The sequence below is a fragment of the Rhinolophus ferrumequinum genome, chromosome 14, assembly GCF_004115265.2.
Source record: "Rhinolophus ferrumequinum isolate MPI-CBG mRhiFer1 chromosome 14, mRhiFer1_v1.p, whole genome shotgun sequence".
NCBI lineage: Eukaryota > Metazoa > Chordata > Mammalia > Chiroptera > Rhinolophidae > Rhinolophus > Rhinolophus ferrumequinum.
Window position 1 is genome coordinate 14,510,374 of NC_046297.1, and position 26,373 is coordinate 14,536,746.

The window sequence follows — 26,373 nt, forward strand, 5'->3', positions numbered from 1 at the left end:
TGTAGCTTCTCAGTGTGGTTCCCTGACCAGCATAGCGCTATCTTCAGCTGAGAGCTGAATGGAAGTACAGAATTTCAGGCTTCACCCCCCCATTGAATCAGAATCTGCTTTTTAACAAGATCTCTTAAGTGATCATAGTGCTTGTTAAAAGTTTGAGGGGCATTCATTGTCTTACAATGATCTGTCCAAATTGAACTAAACAAAAGAATAAAAGGTATGCAGTATATTCACTTGTGTTTTATAAGACTGGCACTACAAAGAGGAGAAACTGTTTTTTTCTCATTAGATATGATTTTGTTTAAAAATTAAATATGTCTGTATTGGCGATTTTAGCTTAGCACCCCAAAGTCTTAAAATAGACATGAATATTTAAATAGTAATCCAAAGCTAACTTCTAAGGATCAGGTGCTGGTCTTAAAATGGCTGAGACAAAAGAAATATTAACTACAGCTGCTGACAGTTAAATAAAATTTCAAGAACTTTTCTGTTTACTCACATAATCTGTGCCCAAAGTTTTCCACCATAATTTTCCCCTACAATTTTGTTTCATTGATCAAGAGCTTCCCGGCAGTTCCTTTGGAAAGAGGAGGTGGTTTTTCCAGTTCCTTAATTTGGTTATCTGGTAATAAAACCAAAACTTAGGCTCAAATTCACTTATCCCTCCTGTTGCTCAGTAATTAAAGAAAGTATTTTGTAGAGTTTTAATGTTCAGGGTTTTATTTAGATGTTCATAGCCATGTTAAAAAGATGCATTTATAGACCAAAATAAAGTTTTATGGCTCTTATTAAGGCACTTATTAAACTAAGTCTTGGCCCCTACCTCCAAGGATTCCCTTTTAGGTCTGGGCTTGGGCCTTAGAATCTGTATTTTAATAATCCAGTTTATTCTGATGTAGGTTATCCAGGTCTACAACTTGGTATTAGTATTTGAGATGAAAAATGCAACTAGAAAGCAAGCTTATTTTCTTTTGAACCCAATGCAGTACTCATTGTAAACAAAGGAAAGAGAAGAGAGGGTCTTTTTTATTATTATTTACATTTTGCTTCATTTGTTGCTATAAAATTGCTCAGTTAAGTGAGTTTAAAAGTTATTTAAAATTATTGTGAGGTCTGCCAAATTTGGGAGTAAGAGAGGGTAGGATAAAATGACTATCAAAATATGTTGTTTAAAAACATTCTCCTATGAATTGTAGATTTTTATCAAACAACTTGAGTATTTGTGTGAAATTGGTAGAATTAACACAAAAATATTAAATGTACCTAATACATGTATTGGAAGTAAAGTATATCTTTTGCTTACCTGTTCCCATTTTCTCATCTGTTCCATAGCTATCTTATAAAATCTGCTATGTGAACTCGGCAGTCCACAGATCATTTCACAGGATTCAGGTACTTCTCGGAGTAATGATAGTAAGAATATTCAAATAAGAAAAATTAACTGTAACACAGAGGAGTTATCTTCTGAAGTTTTACACAAAATCCCATCTAATTTAGCACATCACAGCTTTTGCCTGCCTTTCTTGCCTTCGTTTAGGTGCCATAGGAAATCCAGCGCTTGGCCACAGCTTCTGCCTCTGCTTATTATGTTAGGATCTTTGATACTTTTGATGTGTGATATTCCCACCCTTTTCCTAGGCAGATCCTTATTTGAGCCCTCTCCTTACCAGTGGCCTTTGAAGATTGGAAGTTTTAACCATTTTTGACTTTGGTTCATCTCAAAGGAACAGGAAGGACATACTTTTTTCAGAATCATTCCCATTGAATAGTTAGTTCTCTAGGTCTCCTTAGATGAAAATGGAGCTCTAGTTCCAAGTCCAGCGTTGTATGCAAAAAACCATCACCCAGAGTATTTGGTTCTTAACTGTGACTTGGCTCTTGGGCCTTTGAGCCAGCAGTTGGTTTTGCAGTTTCCATTTTGGAAGGGTTTGTGCTGGTGACAGCACGTAAAACTCATGGGTAAGCTGGTTTGTAAACAGAAATATTCAGGCTGTTGGTAAAAGAAGCACCTAAGAGGCAACACGCCCCCCCAAACCCTTTAGTCTTATCCCTGTGTTATCAGTCTGTTGTTTTTCTTTAAATCTTTTTTCTTGATGCAGTAACCATAGTATTTTCATTTTGAGAAAATTATCTGCCAAATACTATCCTCATAAAGCCCTGTTTGAGTCCTTTATTTTGCATTTGCTTGCAGAGTTAAAAATTTTAACTATAAATTTAATGTATTTTAATCTGGAATATGATTTTTTTTTCTGCCTGTGGTATGTGTTAAAGATCCTTAGCAATGGTTTTAAAATTGCTTAGCAATTATTCCCAATTATTGAATAATCTTACTGTTTTTCATTGATTTTTGACTTTGTGTAACTTGTAACTATCATTTATTGATCATTTACTATATCTCAGGCATTAGTATAAGTCCTTTACATGTACTTTTATTTCATTTGGTCAATACACCATTTGGTAGCTGCTGTAATTAATCTCATTTTACAGATTAAGAAAGTAAGACAAAGAGTTTGTGATTTGCCTAAAATCACAGTTACTCACTGAGAGCCTGCTTTCTTATACTGAATGTATAAATAGCTTTCCTAGAAGTGTCTTTATCTCCCCTCCAGCCCCCAGTGCTATTGCTTTACTCTTAATAGCTTTGTATATTTCCATACATGGTAAGGCTAGTTCTACTTATTACCTTCCCCCCCCAAACAACTTTAATAGCTTTTCTAGAGTTATGATTTTGTCCCCAACCCTTTCCCCAGTTAGCATTGTTATTGAAATTATCATTAAACTTACTGATTTGTGGAAAGTGTTTACACCTTTAGATTGTCCCTAAAAAGGAATATATTGTGTAACTTGATTAACTGAAGTTATTATTTATTTTTTTGTAATTGTTTTTTAAACTTTTATTTATTTAAGTGTGTTTTTCCAGGACCCATCAGCTCCAAGTCACATAGTTGTTTCAATCTAGGTGTGGAGGGCGCATCTCACAGTGTGGCCCATGTGGGGATCAAACCCACAACCTTGTTAAGAGCACCGCGCTCTAACCAACTGAGCTAACCGGCTGCCCCTAAAGTTATTATTTTTAACTTTCTGCTTATATGAAGATTATTTTTTGGTACTTTGTTTCTTTGTCTTTTGTATATTTAGCATGTTACATTTTCTAAAATACCCTGTGTACTTTTATGGGAAAAAGGTATGCCGAATTTTAAAGAACTGTATGGAAAGTAGAAAGACTGCTGACTATTAGGAGATAGTAAATAAGATTTAGCCCAGTGTTTGTACTAAATTTTGTCACCGGGGGCAAATTATTTAACTTCTCTGTGACTGTTTACGTATCTGTCAAATGAATTACCCAAATTCTATTTCATTCTTCTGAATATGGCACACTCAGAGGTGAACAGGTGTGATTAGATTTAGTTTCGATTCACCGTGGCCTCCCAACTCCACTGGTCTGAGGCACAGGGTGAGAGGTACCCTTCTTGGTTTCTTTGTTCACAGCCTTCTTTGACTCTTTCCTTTTTCCTAGGGGATTTTATCTTTTGTAGTCCCAGTACGCTGAGTTTTATTCATAAATGAATAAGAAAAAAAGCTGTCAGCTAGCCACTTTTCCCTAAGGCACTTGACCTTGGCTCCAGAAATGTTCTAGAGGAGAAAAAGGACAGTGTTACAGTTTGAGAAGTGTAGCGAAGGTTACAAGCTTGAACTGTAAAGATCTTGTCTATTGTACTCTAGTGTTAAAATGTGTATCGCTAAAAAGGAATTCATTGGAATTTTGAAGGAGACATGTTCTTTAAACATTGTGCATACATAAATAATTTGATTTATTTATTTATGTTTTAGTCAGCTTAGGTTCATTTTACTTCTCTTAAACTGGAATTGCCAGTGCTTTTTTGTGACTTAGATTCATCTGTTTCTTTCTAAAGGTGTTATAATCCTGATTATTTAACAAATGCCATAATATACTTCAGCAGCCTAGAACTAATTTTGCAAACCATTTCTGCAGAATTTAAGAAGATTTTGTTCATGTATACGGCATAGAAGATGAATTCTTCCTCCTCCACCATGAATGAAGAGCCTGACGCACTATCAGTAGTTAACCAGCTACGGGATCTAGCGGCAGATCCATTGAACAGAAGAGCCATTGTCCAGGATCAGGGATGTCTGCCTGGCCTTATTTTATTTATGGACCATCCCAACCCCCCTGTTGTCCACTCGGCTTTGCTCGTAAGTTGCCTTTTGTAGTTTCAGTCTCAGTGGTACAATTTTCAGTTAAGAAGGATTTGAAGAAGTGTTAGCTGACTGACATGGTAAAAAATTAAAAGTGACTGTAGAGCACATGATAGTAAGTCTGTATTTCTGTATGTGCAGACATACATGTATGCGTCTAGTCCTTTGACATAAATGGTAGTATACTACACACATGTAGTGTTCTGCAACTTCCTTTCTTCACTGAACAAGAAATCTCGAGGATTATATCAGTACAGATAGACAGTCATTAAAAAGGCACTTAATTGTGTTGTTTTTGTCTTGTAACACCTTTATTAAGGTGTAAATCACACACCATACAATTCACCTATTTAAAGTGTACAATTCAGTGGTTTTTAGTATATTCATAGACTTGTGCAACCATCACCACAGTTAGTTTTAGAACATTTTCATCACCTTGGAAAGAAACTACTTTTTACCTGTTCTCTAGTTCCCCGCCCTGTTTCCCCTAAACGGCTGCGAGTTTGGCTGCCAGTTTCTTTTTGTATTTGCCAATTTCAGCAAAAATGCCTATTTATTTTTATATAAATAGGATCAAGTAATATGTAGGTTTTGTGATGGGTCTCTTTCACTGATCATAATGTTTTCAAGGTTCATCCACATTGTAGCATGTGTAGTAATACTTTGTTACTGTTTATGGCTGAGTGATATTCCATTGTAGGGATATGCCGCATCCTGTTGGCATAAAGGATGAATGCGTAAATTCATCAGGGGATGAATTATACTGTTTTAATATAAGATGGGAAGGAAAGATAAGGAAAGGAGAGGAAAAGGAAAAATACACAGGGCCATAGCTAATAATACAGAAGGAACTACCATGTTACGAGAAATTGTGTGGGGTGGACAAACATGTTAAAGAACAACACAAGGCAATCAGGCAAATCCAGAATGTGATGATTTCTGGAGGACAAATAATCTGGGTCCGTAAACAATAGATGGCATTAAAGAGAAAGGCAGTGGTGTGGAGGAGAGGGATAGCAGTAACTGTTACAGATTAAAAGAGATTTAAGGGACATATCAGCCAGGTGTAATATGTGGACCTGATTGGATCTTGATTTCAACAAATCAACCATAAACATATTTTTAGATAGCTTGAAATGAATATGGATCAAATCGTAGATAATAAAGCACTACTAATACTGTTGCTGGTTATTATAGTAGTATTATCATTTAGTTAATAAAAAACCCATTAACTTAGGGATGTACTGAAGTATTTACAAATGAAATTGTTTGTTCTCTGAGATTTGCTGTAAAATACTCCAGTGTAGTAAATGGCAGGATAGAAGATGAAACAAGATTGCCAAGTGGTTGATAATTGTTGAATCTGAATGATGGGTACATGGGGTTCACCACACATTTTCTCTCCACTTTTGTGTCTTCTAAAATTTTCCTAACAGGATGTTTAAAAGAAAGTTAATATAATAGAAAAATTTAAACTCACTGCCCTTTACTCTTAAGGACCCATGATAAATTCCCATTTAGTCTAATTTTATAAAATCATACAGAAAAATGATACAGGCTTTTCGTTTTCAAAAATCCAACTGTGTAATACAGATTTCCTATTTTACCTTTATTGAATGAAATTTAACAGGCAAAACAGACATTGATAGAAGGGAATAGTAGTGACACGTGAAAGTTTGCATGACCCCTAGTTTTGGTCCTATTTCAATCAGCATAGCGAAAAAGTTGAGGAAAGAGTTTTGGTCTCTAGATAAGGACTTGGAGTTGAAGGGTTTTTATGTTTTTAAATAGACTAGACTTGAACCTGTTTAATTCAGGAGGCAAGGGGTTGCTAGAGTAAGGAAGTTTGAGAAGGCTCTCATAGTTGTTACAGAAAATGGGAAAGGTTGCTAAGTGAGAAGGGTGAGATTGCTCATGTATTGAGGGGCTGATTAGTTTGGTAACACTGAATTGATGACGGTACTTACGGCTTATGAAACTTTTTTTCACCCCCTTCAGGCCTGCTATTATACGCCCAAGAGGCAAATAGGTGGATTTGTTCAGGGTTGATTCTTAGCCGGGTAAGTTGAACAGACCGACCATATGAGGGAGTTTCGGATTTTGACAAGGGAGTGGTTGGAATGATAGACTGTAGATGTGAGGCTGAATAGGAAGGAGAGTCCTCAGGGAGGGACAGAGCTAAGGAGAAAGTAGAGGGGTCAGCGGGTGCAAGTTCCTAAACAGGTTGAAGAACAGGTGTGGTGTTTTTATAATTTCATTTTATCTTCACTATTGGCTTATTAGCTGTACCCTTTTATTTTTTTCTTTGTGGTTGCTCTAGGTTTATAATATACATCTTCAGCTTATCACAGTATACTTTTAAATAAATCATACACTTCATGTATAATGTTAGAAGCTTGCAACGGTATATTTCTATTTCCTCCACCCATCATTCACACTATTTTTGTTATACATTTTACTTCTACGTATATTAAAAAATCTACAACTTTTTTTTTGCTTTAAACAGTTACTTTAAAAAAATTTAAATTTAAAAAATCAAGTGTATTTTATATTTGTCCTCATATTTACCATTTCTGGCATTCTTCAGTCCTTAATATAGATTCACGTTTCTACTGGTGTCCTTTTTATTCTGCCTGAAGAACTTCAACATTTTTTGTATTGCAGGTTTGCTGGTGGCTTTTACTCCACTGCTTTAAAAGATGTTTTTTCCTTGTCTGGCTCATGATTTCTAATAAGACTGCTGTAATTCTTACTTTTGTTTCACTCTATATAATGCCTTTTTCTGGCTTTTGTGATTTTATCACTGGTTTTCAGCAAACAATTTTGAAATGGATGGTTTTGTGTTTTGTTTTGCTTAGGGTTTGTTGAGCTTCTTGGGTCTGTGTGTTTGTAGTTTTCATCGATTATGAGAAATTGTCATTTATGATTTTTTTCAAGTTTTTTCTGTCTCCTCCCTTTCACTCTTCTAGAATCCAATTATTTGTACGTTAGCTATTTCACGTCCCACAGGTCACTGTTGCACTGCTTTTTTTCCTTTTTTTTAGTCATTTTTTCCCCTTTCAATGGGTCATTTTGGATAGTTTTTATTACTACATTTTAAAGTTCACTTTACTACATTTTAAAGTTCACTTTAAAATGTAACACGAGATGTTGTTTTCCCTACTTTCTGATGGTTTTCTTCACTAGCCCTGTGGCCTTTTACCCCAGACATATTCAAGTCAGTATTCAACCAGAAATTCTTAGGGACCCTCTGAAGTGATCTCTGGAGTGTTCTTACTGTGGAGATCCATCCCTCATTTCTGTAACTCTGCTTTGCAAATTCTAGCCGCCTGGGGTGTTTTCTGACACCAACCAGTTCTCTGATCCTCTGTGGACACCAGCTGGGTGTTTAATCCAGTTCAATTCTGACACAAACTACGTGGAACTAAGTGTTTCCAGTTCAATTCTGACACAAACTACTTGGAACTAAGTGTTAAATTCCCCCGGTTTAAGGCTCAATTCCATGACTGTCCTCACTTCAAAGGCCAGTTGCAAGTATCAGGTCACCCATATTTCTGACTGAGTAGCCATAAATTGGGTGTTGCAATGACCCCATCCTTAGGTTTGATAATTGACTAGAACGGCACGCAGAACTCAGAAGCCACTTTACTTCTGTTTACCAGTTTATTATAAAGGATACACATGAACAGGTACATAGGGCAAGGTCCGGAAGGGTCCCGAGCACGGGAACTTCAGTCCCTGTGGAGTTGGAGTGCACCACCCTCCTGGCAGGTGGACGGAGTCACCGATTCAGAAACTGCATCTCCTTGTTCCAGTGCTTTTATGGGGCTCAGTTTCCTCTTTATGAATAACAAAGGCACTCCTGCCACTCAGCAAATCCCAAGTTTTAGGAGCTCTGTGCCAGGAAAGACAAAGACCAATGACTTTTTATTTGTTCCTGAGACCTAATTTTTTATTGCACTGTACCACCCCAACCTCCCCACCTCTGGTCTCTGCCTCCCTAACTCAGTAAGACCAGGGTGCTCCATTTGGGTCCCCCCTCCCTGTGCTACTGTCTGGAAACTGCCTCCAAAGCAGTGAGATGGGGCAATTGTAGGGCCCATCTCATCGTTTCTCTGGTCTCAGGGATTACATTTTATGCTGCCTCTTGTCCTCTGTGTTTAATATATGTTGTCATGGTTATTCATTTTCTATGGAGGGATGGCAGTTTCCATGGCAGTTAATCCTTTATGGACTGAAGTGAAAATCAAGGTAGGAGTAGTTGCAGGAAAAATAGGAGATTGTAGTCGGAGAGAGGTTGTTGTTTTTGTGATTTCATAGTTGGTACCACTTTCGATAATGACCACGTGCTTTGGAAATGGATTGTAGAGGACCACTAGAAAATGTGAGGGTCAGTGGACTAGATGGCAGAGTTTTGGATGGTGTAGTTCACGAAAGTATTCTCCTGAGAATCAAATACCACGATTTTTTGTGGATGATGAGAGAGTAGGAAATCTGTAGAACAGCTGATGAAATCCCTAAAGAATCAGCACGTGAAGGAAATACTTGCAAAAATTTACTTTATTTTATTTTTATTTATTTAATTTTATTGGGGAATATTGGGGGCAGTGTGTTTTTCCAGGGCCCATCAGCTCCAAGTCATTGTCCTTCAATCTAGTTGTAGAGGGCGCAGCTCAGCTCCAAGTCCAGTCGCCATTTTCATTCTTTAGTTGCTGGCAACCTTGTTGTTAAGAGCTCGTGCTCTAACCAAGTGAGCCATCTGGCTGCCCCTCCAGAAGCTCAGCGGCAGCTCGTTGTCTTCAATCTAGTTGTGGAGGGCACAGCTCACTGGCCCAGTGGGAATCGAACCGGCAACCTTGTTGTTGAGAGCTCACGCTCTAACCAACCATCTGGCCGCCCGCAAAAATGTACTTTAAATCTTAAAAGTACCCAAGAAAAGTTGAACTCAGAAAATATAAATTTGTGAGAATGAGTTCCTCTTTTGTTTTTCAGTTAAAAAAAATACACTTTAAAGGTGAATTAATAGAACTAGAGGTACTTGATTCCATAAAGGTAGTTGTATGTTTTGCTCCTCTCAGCAGTTTATTTTAACTCATATGTAAAAATCATCAAAGGAAAGATGGCTACTCCCTGAAATTTATAAATGGAATATAGTTCCTGGTATCCTTGACAAGATGAAGTGGTGAAAATAAAACCGGAACAGCCTAATTTTGACCTTGCAGATGAGTTAGGAACCTTTGTTTCAAAGAGCAGATTCAGCTGTTTCGGCTCAAAGGATCACCTCTCCCCGAGGGACTGCTGTGACCATCACACTGAAAGAAGAGTTTCAAACCACTTCAAAACCAATTGATTCTAAAAACAAAAACCTATTTATTTTCTCTTGCAGTTAAGTTAGTAGTGGGTTTAATTTTGCGTAGTCTGGACATGTGAATTAACCTATTACTATTTCTGCTGTAGGCTCTTCGATACTTGGCAGAATGCCGTGCTAACAGAGAAAAGATGAAAGGAGAACTGGGTATGATGTTAAGCTTGCAAAATGTTATACAGAAGTAAGTACGATGGTTAGTGTCTCCTAATGCAGTAGAAAGATGGAGTTTGTTAAATGTATACCGATTGTTAATATACAATTTTACTGGAACTTTTCTAATATAAAAGCATACTTTTGTGGGTTATATGTCCAAAAATGTTCTGCTGGTCAAAGTTCTGGTACATTAAACATTGATATTAATAATAGTCCTTATGCAAATGCTCATATTTTATTTAAAATGTTGATAAACATTGTACTTATGGATATTTTTTAAAAGGAGAAAATCCTACCTTGTATGAATTTTTGAAAATTGGTTTACTATCAGAGCAACACATTTGAAAATATGCAGCATTATAGTGTACAAATCTTTTGTCACTTCATCCCAGTCTTACTCTAAAGAACCTTTATCAGCGTCATGGCAAAAAAAAGAAGAAAAAAAAAGGCTTTTGGTAAGATTTTCCTGAGCATCATTGAGAGGTCTCAGAGACTTAGAGCTATGTAATTTGAATTTTTGCTAATGGGTAGTTTTTAATTGTACCTCTCATCTTACTAAGATTTTCATATCCATTGTCTCATTGTTTATCCCTTTTTGAGGTAGTTTTGACAGATAACAGTTTTATGGGTGAGGAAACGACAGAGGACAAGTTACTTGTCTGTATTCCTTCAGCTATGTTGTCTCTGGGGATGTCTGGTTTGCTCCTTTCTTAGGCCTTGTTGATTTCTTTGTAGAAGGCTAGAAATTGAAGATTCAGTGTTTTGATATTTCCACTGTATCTGGAAGGAAAAAGGTAAGCTTTCTGAGGCTTTCTCTTAGTGTACTCTATCGTGATCTTATACAAGACGTGGCTGCTTTAAAAATTAAAATAAGTAACCACTTAATTTATTTGATTTTTTAAAACTTACTTGCAGTTTCTTTCTCTTAAGTGGTCACAAAAGTTCTTTTGTAATTGCCAAATACTATAAGTTGAATTATGTCAATGGAGAATCACCTAAACTGACTTCCAAGACAGTGTGTTGTATTTTTTTCTTAGCGCTCTTGGATTCTGGATAAATTGTATTTTATTAATCTTATTTTTTAGAGATTACTTAAATATTTGTTCTCATGGGGTCAACTACCTGCTAAGCTAGTTCTTTGGTGCTTTGATCTTTGATAATGACAAGATAGAGACTGAGGTTTTTTTCTTGTCTTTATCCAGGTAATCAGTTGGGAATAAGTAACAAAATATTGACTGCCATCAACTGTGTTAATCATTGCCTATGCTTTGAGGTCAATTCCATTAGTGAAAATTTGAATTCTAGTTCTGACTTGAGACATGATTTCTTTGTCCCTCGGTTTTCTTATATATGAGCCTAAAGTAACACCTACCAAGTAATTGAGGATCCAGTGGCATATCTGTAGAAATGCTTTGTAAATTCTAAAGTGTTTTGTAATGTCTCAGGTTGCATCATTTTCGTTCCCAGTATGCTTTAATGCCATATAGTTAACTAGTTTTAACTGGCACATTTAGTTCTATTGGAAACAGTGAAAGGGTTAAGTATAATATGGATGCTTCTGTAGGGCAATTTTATTCATATGATGAACTTAAATTAAGGTTGTGTATTCCTTTAACTGGCATAGTAATTGAAATTGAAAATATGTGGTAAAAATTTTTAAATGTAAGACATTACCTGAAAAATTAATGTTGATTTATTAAAATACACTTTAAATTTGAACTTTTATTAGAACAAGTTTTAGAGATGTCATAGATTTAACTTATAAAACAATTTCTTAGCTTGGTTGGCTAAGGTTCGGTTTGTATGTATGTACGTGTGTATGTGTGTATGTGAGTGTATGTATATACAAGATGTGATCAAAAACTATGGTGAATGTTTAAATTTTTAAAAATTGATTACTGTGAAAGACTCATTGCCATTAATCCCCCTCACAATACTCCCGCTCTCTTTGAATGCTTATCCCATCATGCGTGACACTTTCTGAAGCAGTTCTGGAAGTCCTCTTTTGTGTCTCTAGTGGCACTGTCATCGCTGCCTCGACGTCCTGAATCATTTTGACTTTGGGGAAGAGCCCGAAGTCACACGGTCCCAGATCCGATGAATAAGGTGGATGAGGACGCACCGTAATGTTTTTATTTGACAAAAATTGCTATACCAGAATTGATGTGTGACACAGAGCCTTTCCGTTGTGATCACAAAATACGGTGAAGGCTGCTGCCGAGTGCCATCCAGCGGAAAGCCAGGGATCTTCAATATGGGAAGCCGCGTGTTGAACCTTAGTAATAGTGTGTGACAAGTTTCAACTTGTTCGGTGCAGTCAGTCGGTTGAGAGAAGGTGTGTTTTAAAGTGCCATAAATCATCTTCCATCATGGCAATGCTCCGTGTCACACATCGCTTCTGGTATACAGAAATTTCTGTAAATAAAAACATTGCGGCGTGTCTTCATCCACCTTACTCACTGGATCTGGCACCGTGTGACTTCTGGCTCTTCCCCAAAATCAGAATGATTCAGGACATCGAGGCAGCCATAACAGCACAATTGAAGATATTCACAAAAGAGAACTTCCAGAACTGCTTTAGAAAGTGATAAGAACGATGGGATAAGTGTGTTAGAAGCAAGGGGGAATATTTTGAGGGGAATTAATGGCAATGTGTCTTTTTACTGTAATCAATTTTTTTATTTAAACACTCATTGTATTGTTTGATCACATCTTGTATGTGAGAGCTACATCTATAAAACAGAAGGGAGACTGCTTTTACCTTTTTTTCTCAGAGAAGTGTTACGTCAATTGAGGTCATTATCTTGGCATATCGTGCGAGAAGGAGATCTTGAAATGGAGTTAGAAGTGGAAGAGGTTTATCGTGGGGTACGGTCTGTAAAGGTGAAGGAGGATGAAGCGAGATTGAGTCACACTCTTTAGACTACCATGAAGATTTAAGGAATGTGGGGAGGAAACTGAGTGGAGCAAGGAGGGTCTCAGCTTGCTACACTCAGTCGGATAGCCAACTGAATGGGGAGCCCCCAAGCAAGGAGGACCTTGTAGATGAGTTTTCCTTAGGCAGAAATGGCCGGGCCCTAGTGTCCCCACTGTTCAGTCATCGGCTGGGGGCTGCCCTGGAAGAGCCAGGCCTTGGAATGAAGGATTGAAAGGTGGGTATGATGAATCTCAAAGCCACAAGGAGGGCTGGTAGCTCTACTACTAGACTTCCTGCTGCTGGAAGGCAAATTTCTTTCTTAAAGGGAGATTCAAGCAGCGTATCTCCATGGCTGACACAAGTGGCTTATGTTTTTCAAGCCACTTAAATAAAGTATGTTTTTTAGAACACTGTGGTATTTGTGGCTGGCCCCTCCAGTAGTAAAACAGATGTACATCTGTTGCATACTTGATGGTTATAATTTGATCTGCTGGCCCTCTCAAAAGGGGAGATACGATATAATAATTCTTACATACATGTTGCAGCTCATTTGGCTGTTGGAGACCTCAGGTTTGAAGGTTGCTTTTCAAGCTTTTTAAAAGTCACCTCTGTTTCCCAAAATTACCATCTTAGAAGTTTATCAGTATATTTGAATGTTAAAAATATGTGTTTTGGCTTGTAAACATTGAGACTGTGAAGTATTAGAATCAGGCTTTGGTTCAGCATATTTCACTTTGTGTTGTGAACTATCTCATGACTTGGGCATGACTTTCTTTATTTTAAGAAATTAGATTGCTCTGGCATTTTCATTATGTCTTCATCTACCTGTTTCTTTCGGGTGCCTTTATCAACAACCCTCACAAATCAAAATGAAAAGTTTTTATCACATAGAGCAGTGTGAGTCTTATATACAGTAGTGTAGTGCCCCCTTGTCTGTGGTTTGGCTTCCTGTGGTTTCAGTTACCCACGGTCCACTTGGTCTGAAAATATTAAATGGAAAATTCCAGAAAACAAACAATGCATAAGTTTTAAATTTGTGTGCCATTCCGAGTAGTGTGATGAAACCTCGAGCCGGCCCGCACTGTCCTGCCTGGACGTGAATCCTCTCTGTCCAGAGTCTCCACGCTGTAGATACGCCCGTCCATTAGTCACTTAGCAGCCGTCTGGCTCATCACATCGCCTGCCTCGCTACCACAGTGCTTGTGTTTAATTCCTTACGTTACTTCATAATGACCTGAAAGCACAAGAGTGGTGATGCTGGCAATTCACATATGCCAAAGAGAAGCCGTAAAGTGCTTCCTGTAAGTGAAAAGGTGTGCGTGCATAGGGACAAAACAGTGTATATGTAGGGTTTGATACTATCCGCAGGTTCAGGCATCCACTTGGGGGTCTTGGGATATATCCCCACGGTTAAAGGGGGGACTACTGTATGCACAACTTACTTGAAACTTGAAACATATATTCTTTAGTCATTACTTTGTATTTTGATGTTTGCGTTACCAGATGCAGATGACTGATTATCACTAGTGTAGCGTAACTCATGTCTGAACTAATTGGCATCCATTTTATGTAGGTCACCTTATAAGCTGTAGCAGCTTTACCTTATAAGCTATAGCACCAGAGATGTATGCTCTATGCTCTGTTTTCTTTGATACGGCTGCCCCATGACAGCCAACCAGTCAGGATGGGATCCCTCTCAGTATGTCTCTGTTTAGCGGTACTGAATTAGGGGGATATTTAGCTGTGATTCTATGGAATTATGCAACAAAGGAAGTATAAGAAAGATCTTCCCATACCCCAGAAAGAGCCACAGAACAGAAAATGTGTTGTGAAGGGATGCTGCTTTATTGACTGAAGAGAAAGCTTCCATCTGGCAGTGATCAAAGGGGAACTCAAAAAGCAGAAGTAGGTAGCAAGAGTGGTGGTTATTCTTCATGTGGGAAGCAGAGAAGAGTATTTTATACAATAGGGAAAATTCTGTGTACAAACATTTTTACCCTTTAATCCCCGTAGTATGTTTTGCTACAGAATGTTGCTGAGATTTTTAACATGTTATTCAACAGCAGGTTTTACTTCTGTTGAGGTCAAATTGGTGCTTACAGATCAATAATTGGACTGAATTCAAAGTCACTATTTCAATTTTTTAATGGTGAAGAGAATTTGAAGTTTTCTATCAGAATGAATCTGGCATTATGTTGTAATTTTAATCTTTTCCATAAATAAAAACTCATCATTAGAGGTTAGAACCTTTTTACATTTTTTAAGTCCTGGATCCCTATGTGAAGAGAATTTTCAAAATGTCAACTTAGGGGAACATCTGAATCATCTGAATCCAGTTTAAGACATTTTGTTAATTTGTATTTCAGGAGTGATACTTCTGATATAAGATACATTTTATGAAGGCGCTTGTGAATATCTAACATGAATTATGCTATAAACAAAAACCACTTTTTTTAATTTAAATTTACTGGGGTGACAATTGTAATAAAAGCCACTTTAATAAAATGTGGCATTGCAATGAAAATATCTCATCTCATCTGGAGAACTTCCTAAAAATTCTAGATTTTGAAACAGTGCTATAATAAATGGTGGCCTATTCTTGCTAAAATCTTGGATGAAAAATGTGTACTTCATTTCTTTATGCCTGTTTTCTGTTCTTTTACTTTTTAAAATGTTATTTAAAAATCTTAGTACAGATATACAATATACGATTTACTTGTAAAAACTAGAAAATATAAAAAGGAATAAAACACATAATGCCATTTATCTTTTCATTTCAGTGTGTTTATGTATATTTTAAAACTTTAGATTAAAATGATATCAGACTTATAGAAAAGTTGTAAAAACAGTGCAGCTAGCCAGATGCCCTACATACAGATTCCCCAAATTTTAACATCTTTTCATTTGCTTTACCATTGAAACATTTGCTTTATCATTCTCTCTCCATACATGATGTTATTTAATGCATATATTCATAATATGCTGGGGGTGCCAAAAAATGTATACAAGTGTACACTTTGGTCAGTGTTGCTCAAGCAGTAGTTCGCCATAATCAGAAGTGTCTGGACGCTAATGGTAACCACTTTGAGCACCTCTTGTCATTGCAGAAGTGAAGCGTGACTTGTATTCATCTTTTGTTATTGGTACATATCGTGTATTACAATTTTAATACAGTTTGCATTTCTTAAAATGTGTATACATTTTTTGGCACCTTCTGTATATATGTGTATATATTTATATTCATTGTGAAGTATATCTTTTAGGGTTAAGAAAAGCGCCCTTTGTCATGTTTACTGCTTGGATTTGGGGCTGGAATTCTACTTTGATATCAGTACATGATCCCTGTTCTCATTGTTTCTACATTTGCCCATTCCTTTATTTCTGAATCACTTTGCTTTAACTGTGTTTTGTTTTGTGAGCCAAATTAAAAATCTTCTAATTGGTGAGCTAAGTCCATTTATGTTGTTTTGACTGATACATTTCATCCTAACTCATTTTTGTTGTGGTTTCCATTTATGTTATAGTAGTTGTGTTTCTCTCTCTGATTATTTTTCTTTTATTTGGAAATTTTTTCTGATAGAAAGATTTTCCCTATTGTTACAGTGGTTGCCTTTGTACTTATATGTTTTAAAACTGTTCTAAGTTGTTTTCTTGTTTAAACTTTTACTATCTTTCTTTTTAGTTTTTAATGATAATATTTTGACATATGTTCCACAGTCATTGAGCTTTTTCTAAACTTTTCCTCTTTTCTCCCTTTTCCTTTCTTAAGTTGCAGTATTTCTACTTGTCAGAACATTTATATATTCTTTCATTCTCTTTCCCACCTTTGTCTTAAATTTAGATCTACACTTAAATATATAAAATACTCATTGGCAGTCTTTTGCTAAAGTTTTCCCAGTCATCTCTTAGTTGGTTGAAGCTCATTCTCTAGTGGATTGCTCAAGAAAGGCCCAAATCTTCCTTGAGTTCTTTGATGTTTAAAACTCTTTTTCTATACCCTTTACTTGAGGGACAGCTGGACTGGAATCGTGGTCACCTTTTGTTTTCTTGAAATTCTGGAAAATACTTTTCCATTTTGCCTTGATTTTTATATTATTTATGTGAAGTCTGATGTCAACCTATCATGTAAAAGATAGTGACTATAGTAATACAGTAATGTCATTAATGTAGTACATTAATGTCGTTAACTTTAAATGAAACAATGTGTAATGAAACCAGTTTTACCATAGGCTAATTGATATAAATAAGAGTTAAATTCCTATCGCATCTCATCAACATTACAACAAAATGACACTGAACGAAACGATGTTATTCGAGGGCCCACTGTAATCTACTTAATATATCAGGAGCACTCTTCCGTATATCTGGTTTCCTGGAGCATCATTTTAAATGGCCACAGCTATATTCCACATCCTTTGTAGTTTTTCCAGTGTCTTTTTTGTAATTATTTAGAACAGAGGTTGGTAAATTTTTTTCTGTAAAATGTCAGATAGTAAATATTTTTGGCTTTGCTGGATATACAGTCTCTGTTGCGACTACTCAGCTCTGCCCTTGTGGGTCAAAGCAGCTATAGATAATATGTAAATACATGGGCTTTGGCTCAAGTATCATAGTTTCCCTGCCTTGGAAATTGTTACCTAAACAAAGCTGTTGACTTCCTTCTTAGAACCCTTTTCAAGTTAGGATTGTTTGTGTGTTAAAAAATGAGGGATGATTTTCTGGGTTCCATAAATGTTACAGGAACTCTTTGTCTTATCAAGTAACACAGGAAAAATACGCAAAACGAACTCCTAAAGGAAAAGTTGTGAAGTTTTTCAAAAGGCGATAGATAGCAAGTCTTTAACAGTAAAATAGTATACTCATTGATTTCGTGAAATACCGTATTTAGCTGTGTATAATGCACTCTCATGCATAATGCGCACCCACGTTTTCGGCCCAAATTTGCAGGGAAAAAATCTTTTGTTTTAATTTTCTAATTCAAATTTTTGTTTGTTTACATTTAGGTACTTGTTTTTTGTATTATAAAGGAATTTTAGCATTTATTTTTTAACATATGGTACAATAAATTTTATGTAACAAATAATTACAAAACACAAGAACAGGTACAAGGTACATGAAATTTTATGGACTGGTAACAGATTTATGATGTGTTTATGCGTCATAGAAGGCCAAAAACTCTTCGTCATTGCAAGTTTGTTGTAAGTTCAACAAAATCGATTATTGTATTCTAGGGTATTTTGCATACAGATATCATTATTGATTTCTAGAGTTATACTTTTAACTCATAAGCATAAATAAAAGAATTAAAAACATTTATATAGTACGGAATTAGTACTACCCATGTATAATGCGCACCCTTAATTTTACCTCACAAATTTGGGCAAAAATGTGCACACTATACATAACAAAATACGATATATGGAAGTCTTAACTGGCTTTTGTGAGCAATATAAAATGTTATTAGTGGTATCTAGAATTAGAGTGAATTGGTGTTTATGACCAATAAGGAAATATTATATTTATATTCAGAATGAAAATTATTTTTGATATGTAATAAAGATCAGAGTTCACATTTTGGTTGTGTTTTATGAATAACATGTTGAAACTACAATATAGATAACTAATTAGAAAAAAATGGTGGGAGTCAATATACTTCACTATGGAATAGTTAATTACTGAGAGCAAAATTCTAATTATTAAATGAAAGAACCTTTTAAGATAGTCTTTTTTTCTGATGTCAGATTTTAAAGACTGATCTAAATCCATGGCATTAATCAACTCTTTCAATTTTCACTTGGCCTAAGAAGATTAGGGCAATTAATACTTGCTTAATTTTACAGTCTCACATTTATGGCCAAATGTACCATATAACTCTAGACTTTTTCTACTTGAATGTTTTGAATTACAGTATTTGAACAGTAATTTTGGTTTATTTATTTATTTTTAAAAGACTAAGCTTCCAAATTTGTAGATGCTCTTGGATTTTTCTTTTTGATTTTAAAAGCATATTTTTAAAATAAGGACATAATTATTTATAATTGACTTGATCAGCAATATGCACAGATATTTGTGATACGTAAGATCAAGAAGTAACTTGGTTTATAATTCATTTTTGCTTATTTGCTTTTGTAAATTTCATTTTGCCTTAGACGGATCTGGGCCTACGAGTAAAGGTGTTTACCCCTTACCTGTTTCTGAGGAAGGACAGCAATGTAATTTCGTCCTGTGAGATACACTAGAACAACACACTTAAAACAACAGTGAGACCATCATGTTGATTTGATGATGTTATCCTTTTAAAATCTTTTGGTTTTAAGTGGATAGATACTGAAAATCTTCCAGAAAGAAATTTATTGTTGTATGAAAATGATGAAACTTTGGAACTGTGAAATAAGGCACTTAAAAATGGTAGTAGTAGCAGTATTTATTTCATTTCACCATTTTTGCTAATCTGTCATCTGTAATTGCTTTGCTTATCTAAATAGTCATAGTCTTTGTGTGTCTATAGACGAAGGGTACAGTTTTGTTATAAATCTTCAACTTTCTAATTGAAAGTATGAGTAACCTCTGTAGCTGTACAGGCAATCAGAAATGCGCATGTATCACCCATGCAAATTGTCTTTGTGAATAAATGGTAGTTTTCCCCCTCACTCTTGCTACATATACAGAAACCACTAGAATAGGTTTATGAGAGAATTAAGCCCTAAAGCCCTAAAGAATCCATTATCTTCTCTCCTGTGAATCTGGAAAGGTTCTAGCTCTATACCATCCTTGGGAGAATTGAGAAAATAATCACTCAGGTAGTTTTTTTGTACTCTTTTCCTCTTAAATGCATGAGTGCCTCTAACCAGTGTCCTCATATTCTTTACAATCTGTTGTTGGCTAATATTTAAAATATCTCAGAACTGCAGTGACCTTTTCAATAAACTGTAAAATGGCTATCAGAAAAGTGCTGAGACATCTCCTCAAATAATAGTCTTTTTCATAGCTTCCTGCAATACAGAGCCAAAGTCATTCAAAGTAATTCATCTCTGTGGTCAACAGTGGCCCCCAAAAAGCACCTGGTCTAGTAAATTGAGGGCCTGGAAGATTGCCAAATTACCACCTCTGGAATTGAAGGTCTTTATAGCTAGAATGTGTACAGTCCGAATATTAGAGATTGAAGTATTCCTGCTCATTCAGTAAACAAATGGATTGCAAAAAGTTTTGTAAGGCTTTGTGGAAGATACAGAGAGAACACACCTCTATTTTTTAAGAGAAAGAAATAGAAAATTAAGATGAGTTATACTCGCATACGCACAAGCATAGTACTTTGAATCCAGAGGTATGAATGGGGTGGGGTGGCTTCATGAAGAAGGTGGTGCTTGAGCTGAGCCTTCAGGGGAGAAATGAGTTTGAAAGCATACAGTCAGGTGAAGCTCTTCTGGCTAAAAGGACACGATGACCTGATGTTGGTCAAGCTGAGTTGGAAGAGGACAGATTGTAAAGGCATTGAATGTATGTTGAATGGTTTGGACTTAATTGTGGCTATTTATAGGTGAAATGAGGATTATTTTCTTACGGTTAATTTGTATACTTATTGTTTGTTCATCTCAACTAATAAGAATCATTAGATCGGTGCTGCCCAGTATGATAGCCATTTGGCATGTGACTTTAAATTTAATTAAAAGTGAATAAAATTTCTTCAATTACACGTCACACATTTCAAGTGCTCAATAGCCACATGTGAATGGACAGCGCAGACACAGAACTTTTCTTCAGTGCAGAAAGTTCTGTTGGACAGCATCGCACTAGCTGTTTATGTGAGAATCTGTAGCAGGATTTAAAAGTTTAAGAATGAAAACTTTTGTTTGCGTTGTGGTTTTATGATACATGCTTTGTGAAAGATATGCAAAAATGTAAAGTAAGAAACAGTTTGAATTTACTAAGAAATCTATTGAAATAACTATATGAATGGTCTAATTTTTCTTATTTTGGATTTTAATGTTATATTTTCTTGAAGGTCAGGGTACTTTCAAATTGAGAGTTGAATGTTAGTGTTAATCCAGGGACTTGTTATATCCTGATCTTTTTATTTGGCTTCCTATTTAATTAATGATTTCGATTAAATGGGCTTTTATACCATTATAGTGATGAGTTTTGAATTTCAATGAACCATGGGTTTAAAATGAAATGTGAAGACTTTGTTATAGACTAGAGGCTTTTTCTACATTACCAATTATTCTAGGATTCACTGGTGTTTCTTTTAAATTGAACAAAGCATCAGAAGGAAGGAAACAAGGCTTTGTAAACTTGAAGAATAAAATTGCAGAATCAGTAGAAGTGACAAGACTAATTTATTAATTTATGTTTCTTTTCGAGGACTACAACTCCAGGGGAAACAAAACTGCTGGCCTCTGAAATCTATGACATTCTTCAATCCTCCAACATGGCCGATAGTGATAGTTTCAATGAAATGAATTCACGTCGAAGGAAAGCTCAGTTTTTTCTGGGAACTACAAACAAACGTGCCAAAACAGTGGTTTTGCATATAGATGGCCTTGATGATACGGTAAGACTTTTATAAACACACGGTTCATAAGATGGGAAAGAGAAATCAAATTAACTAAATAGTTTCCTCAGTGTTACCTACTAACAGCCTTTAAGAATAAGTCCCAATATCAGTATTTAATACTGATAAAGGTGGCACTTTGTGCTAAAGGGGTAGGTTAATCAGAGGACGTAACAATTTAAAATATTTATGCCCTGATACTAGAACTTCAAAGTACATGAAGCAAAAACTGACAAAAATGAAAAGAGAAATAGACAAATCTACAGTAAGAGCTGGAGATTTGAATACCATTCTCTCAATAGAACAAGTAGGCAGAAAATCAAGGTATAGAACACTCAAATACACTAATAACCAACCTAACCTAATTGATGTTTATAGACTACCCGACCCAACAGCAAGATAATATTCATTCTTTTCAAGTACACATGGAACATTTACCAAGATGGCATCCCTCCTTCCCTCCCTCCCTCCCTCTCTCTCTTTTTTTGTTGGTTGATTTAGGGTTTGTTTTATATATATGTTTTATATATGATCTAACTTATCACAGTCTAACTTCAATTAATATTGCAGTAGTCCCCCCTTATCCACGGGAGATAACTTTCCAAGACACCCAGTGGATGCCTGAAACAGGCATCGATGGTACCGAACCCCATATATATTAGTTTTTTCCTATCCACGCACACCTTTTCACTTAAAGGACGCACTTTATGGCTTCTCTTTGGCATATGTGAATTGCCAGCATCACTACTCTTGTGCTTTGGGGCCATTATTAACTAAAAGGAGTGTTACTTGAACACAAGCACTGTGATACTTTGATAGCTGATCGAGAGGACTGCTAAGTGACTAATGGGTAGGTACCGGACACAGTGTGGATACACTGGACAAAGCGTTGATTCATGGCCTCGGCAGGACGGAGCAGGATGGCTCAAGACTTCATCATGCTACGCTACTCCGAACGGTGTGCAGTGTAAAACTTATGGATTGTTGATTCCTGGAGTTTTCTATTTAATATTTTCGGACCACAGTTGACTGTGGGTAACTGATAACTGCAGAAAGCAAAACCATAGATAAGGGGGTGCTGCTGTATAGCACTTCATGCATAGTATAAGACTCTTATAACACTGTATTTCCATTTCCCTATCTCTGCCTTTGTGCTGTTGTTATCATGTTTTATTTCTACATACGTTATAAACCCAAAAATAAATTTTTTTATATTAAGTATTTTTAAAAAATTTTCTTCTCAGTTTTTTATTGTGGTAAAATACACATAGCATAAAATTTACCATTTTAATCATTTTTAAGTGTACACTCCAGTGTTGTTAAATATATTCCTAATATTGTGCAACCATCACCACCATACTTCTATGTATGTACAACTTTTTATAGCGTAAACCTGAAACCCCACCCATTAAACAATAACTCCCCTGTCTTCCTTTCCCCCCAGCCCACCACTACTCTACTTTCTGTCTCTGATTTTGAAAAAGTTAGTCTCTTTTAAAGACATTTACAAAATAAGAAAAAATATTTTCCGTCTTCCTCCATATTTACCATTTCTGGGGCTCTTTATTCCTTTATATAAATCTAGATTTTCATCTATTAGGCTGGTGCAAAAGTAATTGCGGTTTTTGCAATTATTGTTAACCTTTTAAACTGCAGTTACTTTTGCACCAACCTAATATCATTTTCCTTCTGTCTGAAGGACTTCCATTAACATTCTTGTAGTACAGGTCTTCTGGACATGAATTCTTTTGGGTTTTTTTTTTTAATTGTAATAGCATTCACATACTATAAAATTACTATTTTAAAGTATACAATTTGGTGGTGTTAGTATGTTTACAGGGTTGTGCAACCATCACCATTGTCTAGTTCCAAAACATTTCATTACCTCAAAAGGAAACCACAGACCCGTTAGCAATCACTACCCCTACCTCCTGGCAACCACTAATGTACTTTCTGTGTCTGTGGATGTGCCTGTTCTGGACATTTCATATAAATGGAATCATACAGTATGTGACCTTTTGTGTCTAGCTTTCACTTAGCATAATGTTTTCAAGGTTCATCTCTTGTATTATGTATCAATCAACACATCATTCCTCTTGCTAATATTCCATTGTATGCATATACCTATTTTGTTCATCCATTCATCGGTTGATCAACGTTTGGGTTGTTTTCTCTTTTGAGGTGTTACGAATAAATTCTGCTATGAGCATTCGTAGCAGACATAATTAATTTTGTGTGGATATATGTTTTCAATTCTCTTAGGTATATCCCTAGAGGTAGAATTACTGGGTGGTATGGTAACTTTACGTTTAGCTTTTTGAGCAATTGCCAAACTGTTTTCTACAGTGGCTGTACCATTTTACGTTCCCATTAGCAATATATGAGGTGTCTGATTTCCCTACATTCTTGTCAGCATTTGTTATTTTCATTTTTTTTAATAGCTATCCTAGTGGGCGTGAAATGGTATCTTAACTGTGGTTTTGATTTGTATTTCCCTAATGACTAATGATGTTGAGTATCTTTTCACGTGGTTATTGGCCATTTTTTAGTGGTTGATTTAGGGTTTATTGCATACATCTTGACCACAGATTTTCTCTTTTGGAGAAATGTCTACTCATTATTTGGCCATTTTTAAATTGCTTATTATTTGTCTTTATTGTTGCATTCTATTAAAATCATATATTATAATTCATATATTGAACATTTCATTTCTAGTATAAGTTTCGGTAGGTCATGGTATATAATCCTTTTAATATGCTTCTGGATTCAGTTTGCTGGTATTTTGTTGAGACATTTTGCATCTATATTCATACAGGATGTTAGTTTGTAGTTTGCCTGTGCTGTATTTTTCTGGTTTTGGTATCAGGGTAATACTAGCTTCATAAAATGAGTTGGGAAATGTCTGGATGAGTTTGTGAAGGATTTCTGTTAATTCTTTTAAAGATTTGGTAAAATTCACTAGTGAAGTCATTTGGTCCTGGGCTTTTCTTCGTGGGGAATTTTCTGGTTAATTCAATCTCTTTACTTGTTATAGGCCTATTCAACATTTTCTTTTCTTCTTGAGTCAGTTTTGGCAATTTTGTCTTTCTAGGAATTTGTTCATTTTATTATCTAATGTGCAGGCATACAGTTGTTCATAGTATTTGCTCATAATCCTTTTGTTTTGGTAAGGGTGGTCATAAGAACACCTTTTATTCCTGATTTTAGTCATTTGCGTCATCTTTTTCTCAGTGAGTTTAGCTAAAGTTTTATCAGTTTTAATCTTCAAAAAACCAACTTTTGGTTTCATTGATTTTTCTGTTTTTTTCTCCCTGTTCTCTATTTCTTTTCCCCCCCTACTCTAATGTTTAATTCTTTCCTGCTGCTTGTTTTGGATTTAGTTTTTTCTTCTTTTTTATTGTTTCTTAGAATGGAAAGTTAGGTTATTGACTTGAGATTTTCTTCCATTTTAATATAGTTATTATTATAGCTATAAATTTCCCTGTAAGCACTGTGTTTTCTGCAGCCCATAAGATTTAATATTTGGTGTTTTCATTCATCTCAAAGTATTCTCTGATTTCTCTTGTGAGCTCTTCTTTGACTCATTGTTTATTTGTTGTTTAATTTCTGTGTATTTGGAAATTTTCCAGATTTCCTTCTGTTACTGATTTCTAATTTCACTTCATGTGATTAGACAGCATTGTATGATTTCAACCCTTCTAAATTTATTGAGGCTTGTTTCATGGCCTAATATGGTCTATTCTGGAGAATGTTCCATGGGCACTTAATGTTTATACTGTTGAGTGTTCAATAAAATGTCTATTAGGTTCAGTTGATTTATAGTGTTTAAGGCTTCCTTTTTCTCGCTGATCTTCTGTCTAGATGTTTCTACCCATTTTTAAAGTTCAAATATTGAAATCTCTAACAGTTTCAGTTTTTTTGGGGGTAACCTTTTTAATTACATCTATTCATTCTTTTTTTTTTTTTTTTTTTTTTTTTTTTAGTTTCAGGTGTACAAAACAAGGTAATAGACATTTACACCCCTCACAAAGTGATAATCCTCCTCCCCAATCGACTACCCCTCTGACATCCTATACAGCTGTTACAATTCTATTGACTCTATGCTGTACTCCACATCCTATGACTACTGTGTTTCCCCGAAAATAAGGCCTAGCCGGACAGTCAGCTCTAATGCGTCTTTTGGAGCAAAAATTAATGTACTTTACTTACTATACTATACTTACTTTAGTATAAGACCGGGTCTTATGTTAATTTTTGCTCCAAAAGACGCATTAGAGCTGACTGTCTGGGTAGGCCTTATTTTTGGGGAAACAATATATTAAATTATAGTTGACATTCATTGTTACTCTACTTCCTCTTCAGGTGTACAGCGCAGTGATCAGGCATCTACACCGTCTCTGAAGTGGTCTCCCTAATAAGACACGTGTTCTCAGAAACACTTTCAGTTTTGTATGTCTGAAAGTGTCCTTATTTTGTTTTTCCTTTTGAACGATATTTATAGGTATAGAATTCTAGGTACAGTTTTTTTCTTACCATATTATAAGATACTGTTCCACTATGTTTTCTCTTGTATTGTTTCTATTCAGGAGTCTATCAAATTCTTATTTTTGTTCTTCTTTATGTAATGTGTCTTTTTTCTCCCTCTCTGCCTTCTTTTAAGAGTTTCTCCTTTATCACTGCTTTTGATCATTTTGTTTGTGATGTGCCTTGGTATAATTTTCTTCATGTTTATGTAGCTTCTTGGATCTCTGGGTTTATAGTTTGTAGCAGATTTGGACAATTTTTTCCATTATTTCTTCAAGTGCTTTTTCTGTTTTCCCCTCAGTCTTTCAGGGATTCCTATTACATATATTCAACCATGTGAAGTTGTCCCACAGCTCACTAATATTCTGTGAATTTCCTTTTAAATTGTTTTTTTCTCTCTGTTTTATTTTAGATCGTTTGTGTTGCTATATTCACTGAATTTTTCTTCTGCAGGTGTTTAATTTGCTGTTAATCTAATTTGGTGTAGTTTTCACCATAGACATTGTTTTACTGTATCTCTAGAAGTTTGATTTGGGTCTTTTTAATATCACCTTAACATGTTTATATTTTCTCTATTTGAACATACAGAATATGGTAAGAATAACTGTTTAATGTCCTCGTCTACTAATTCAGTCATCTGTGTTA

At 35.5% G+C, this 26,373-nt stretch overlaps 1 protein-coding gene across 2 annotated transcripts in view; it reads left to right on the top strand.

Moving 5' to 3' along the window:
* ARMC1 (armadillo repeat containing 1) overlaps nt 1-26,373 on the top strand; it is a 35,565-nt gene that overhangs the window by 1,063 nt on the left and 8,129 nt on the right. For both annotated transcript variants that reach the window (XR_004424991.1, XM_033126533.1), the window contains exons 2-4: nt 3,992-4,212; nt 9,673-9,764; nt 21,015-21,204. Coding sequence is in view for 1 of the 2 variants with exons in the window: in XM_033126533.1 (XP_032982424.1) it covers nt 4,030-4,212; nt 9,673-9,764; nt 21,015-21,204 (465 nt within the window). In the remaining variant the exon portion in view is untranslated. The remainder of the gene's footprint in view (nt 1-3,991; nt 4,213-9,672; nt 9,765-21,014; nt 21,205-26,373) is intronic.